Below are 2,117 nucleotides of genomic sequence, written 5' to 3' on the forward strand. Positions count from 1 at the left end.
CACCAGCCATTTCGCACTGCTGATGAGAGCCTCAGGAGCACCTGGCAGTGCTCTTACCTGGGGGGAGCTGCCACTTGCATGGCCAGATCTTCTTCCTGGACTTCCTCCAAGTCAGGGATCACAGGAATGTCTGCAACAAGAGAAAGCTGCAGCAGTAAGCAGGGAGCGTTATGCTCTCCTCTCACTAGAGAGAAAGGTTCTCCTGCTTCACAGATATGAAACAGCCTGTTTCTCATTAAGAGGAAAACACAAGAGACTTATTTAGCAATGATCAAAAATACATTGTTTAATATTAAAACAAGGCAATAAAGCTTTGAAGCTTGGGGTCAAAAGAAATCTTGCAAGAGGAGCAGATTTGCGCTGGGTAGGGCTCCATAGCCACAGACCATGCATTTGAACACAACCTTGAAGCTGAAAGAAGCCAGCTGCACTAAATCCCACTGCCTACTTGCCATCATCCTAAGACCGGCAAGAATTTGCTTCTTATGAGATGTGTTATCTTTTTTTCAGCTCAGCCACCAGTCACACAGACTCTGTTAGAAATGAAATGTGGGGCAGAAACTGAGAGAAGCCCTGTAAAACTACGTGCTGAAGGAGCCGCTGGCTGGGTCTCAGACCGTGCAGAGGCCTGCGACCTTCCTGACAGCTAAGGAAGGAGGTGCTGGTGGTCCAGCAGATACAAAGACTAGGGAAGATGCACCTAGTTGTAACATCATAAACCTTTTTGTGATTTCTAGTGTAACCTTGGAACGGCTGATGTCCGAGTCACTGGGTATTGCCAGCACACTGACTACAGCTACTCCACCTAAAAAGGACGCTAGAGACAAAAGAACAGAGGAGAGGAAGAAGAATTGGGTGCACACTGAATCCTGCCAAAGGAGCAAGGCTCTGAGAGCACTGCATGCTTTTTGACTTGACAAAGTCCTGTAAACAGCTGGAGACTGAGAGAGCAAAACCAAAGAGGAACAGGTAACTGGAGGCACAAAGCAAGGACAGAGTACACCAGCACAGAACTCCTTTAAAGATTCAAGGCCAGAAAGGCTTTCCAGAGACCCTTAGTCCTCAGACCATGGAAGAAGCTGGTGGTTCAGCTCTGGGGAAAGGTTTTACTCACACAGTGTGCAAGCGCTGGAGCAAGCAGGCTGCTCCCGGCTCTGTCAGCAGCGCAGCCATGCTACTGCTGGACAGCAGCCGGCAGCTGGGCCTGGCTTTGCCCCATTTTGCAGCCCAGGCTGAGATGAATATTCAGGAGCTGGAGAGATGTTCCCACCTGTGGCGCTCAGGCCTCCAGGCAGGGTCTTCCTGAAAAGCCCCATGTCCGGCCGCCTGTCAGAGCCTCACAGGCTCTCAGCTGCCCTCTCCTGCTGACCATCCACTGTGCATCCCCCGGCTCGCTGGCCAGCGGGGCAGGAGGTAGCCCTCACCCAGCTGCGGCGAGACACGGGTCAGCCCGGGCCCTGGCACAGTGGCTGTTTGGAGCTGGCCACACAGTGGGATTTCTCGCTAATTGGCTGCCTGGTGGAAGGCTGAGTGGGACACGGGCTGCCGCCAGAGCCTGGCCACAGTGAAAGGCAGTGACAGCTTGGCTGGCCTCAGCAGAGCTGAGCCTTATAGCTCCCCAGCCGCCCAAGGGGCAGGTGCCTGCAGAGCAGCTCTCCGACTACAACTACAGCAAACTTCCCAAAGACATTTAAAGGGAAACTGCAGCAACAGGACCCCTGGCTGTTCTTAGATGGAGGAGGCATATGCACAGAATGCATCACCAGTGCCTCGTCACTGGGCATTTGTGGCAGATCTGTCCCACCTCTGCTTGTAGGGACAACACACAGAAGCTGCTGCTATCCCGCTGGCTCTTCCCTGCAGGGGTTTCCAGCTCTTGGTAAAACTTGTAGCAAAATCCAATTCCGGGACAAAAGCATCTCCATGGACAGACAGATTGACCTGTGGATGCAGCTGGCAAAACCTGCTGAGTAGTAATGTGGGAGAAAGTCCCTGTATATAAGCAACAAATACCAAGGAGGGAACAAACTGGTGAGACAGGTCCAAGGGGAGGAATGAGGCACTGTGCAGACGTGCCCTGTTAGGTTGAGGCAAATGAGCATGGGAATGAGAAACAG

General features: G+C 52.5%; 1 protein-coding gene across 1 annotated transcript in view; it reads right to left on the minus strand.

Annotated features, from left to right (window-relative positions):
* Window positions 1-2,117, minus strand: part of IFT43 (intraflagellar transport 43) — a 49,626-nt gene that overhangs the window by 2,676 nt on the left and 44,833 nt on the right. Inside the window, exon 7 of the mRNA XM_035902027.1 lies at window positions 58-130. Coding sequence (XP_035757920.1) covers window positions 58-130 — 73 coding nt within the window. The remainder of the gene's footprint in view (window positions 1-57; window positions 131-2,117) is intronic.

The sequence above is a fragment of the Egretta garzetta genome, unplaced genomic scaffold (assembly GCF_000687185.1).
Source record: "Egretta garzetta isolate BGI_Z169 unplaced genomic scaffold, ASM68718v1 scaffold79, whole genome shotgun sequence".
NCBI lineage: Eukaryota > Metazoa > Chordata > Aves > Pelecaniformes > Ardeidae > Egretta > Egretta garzetta.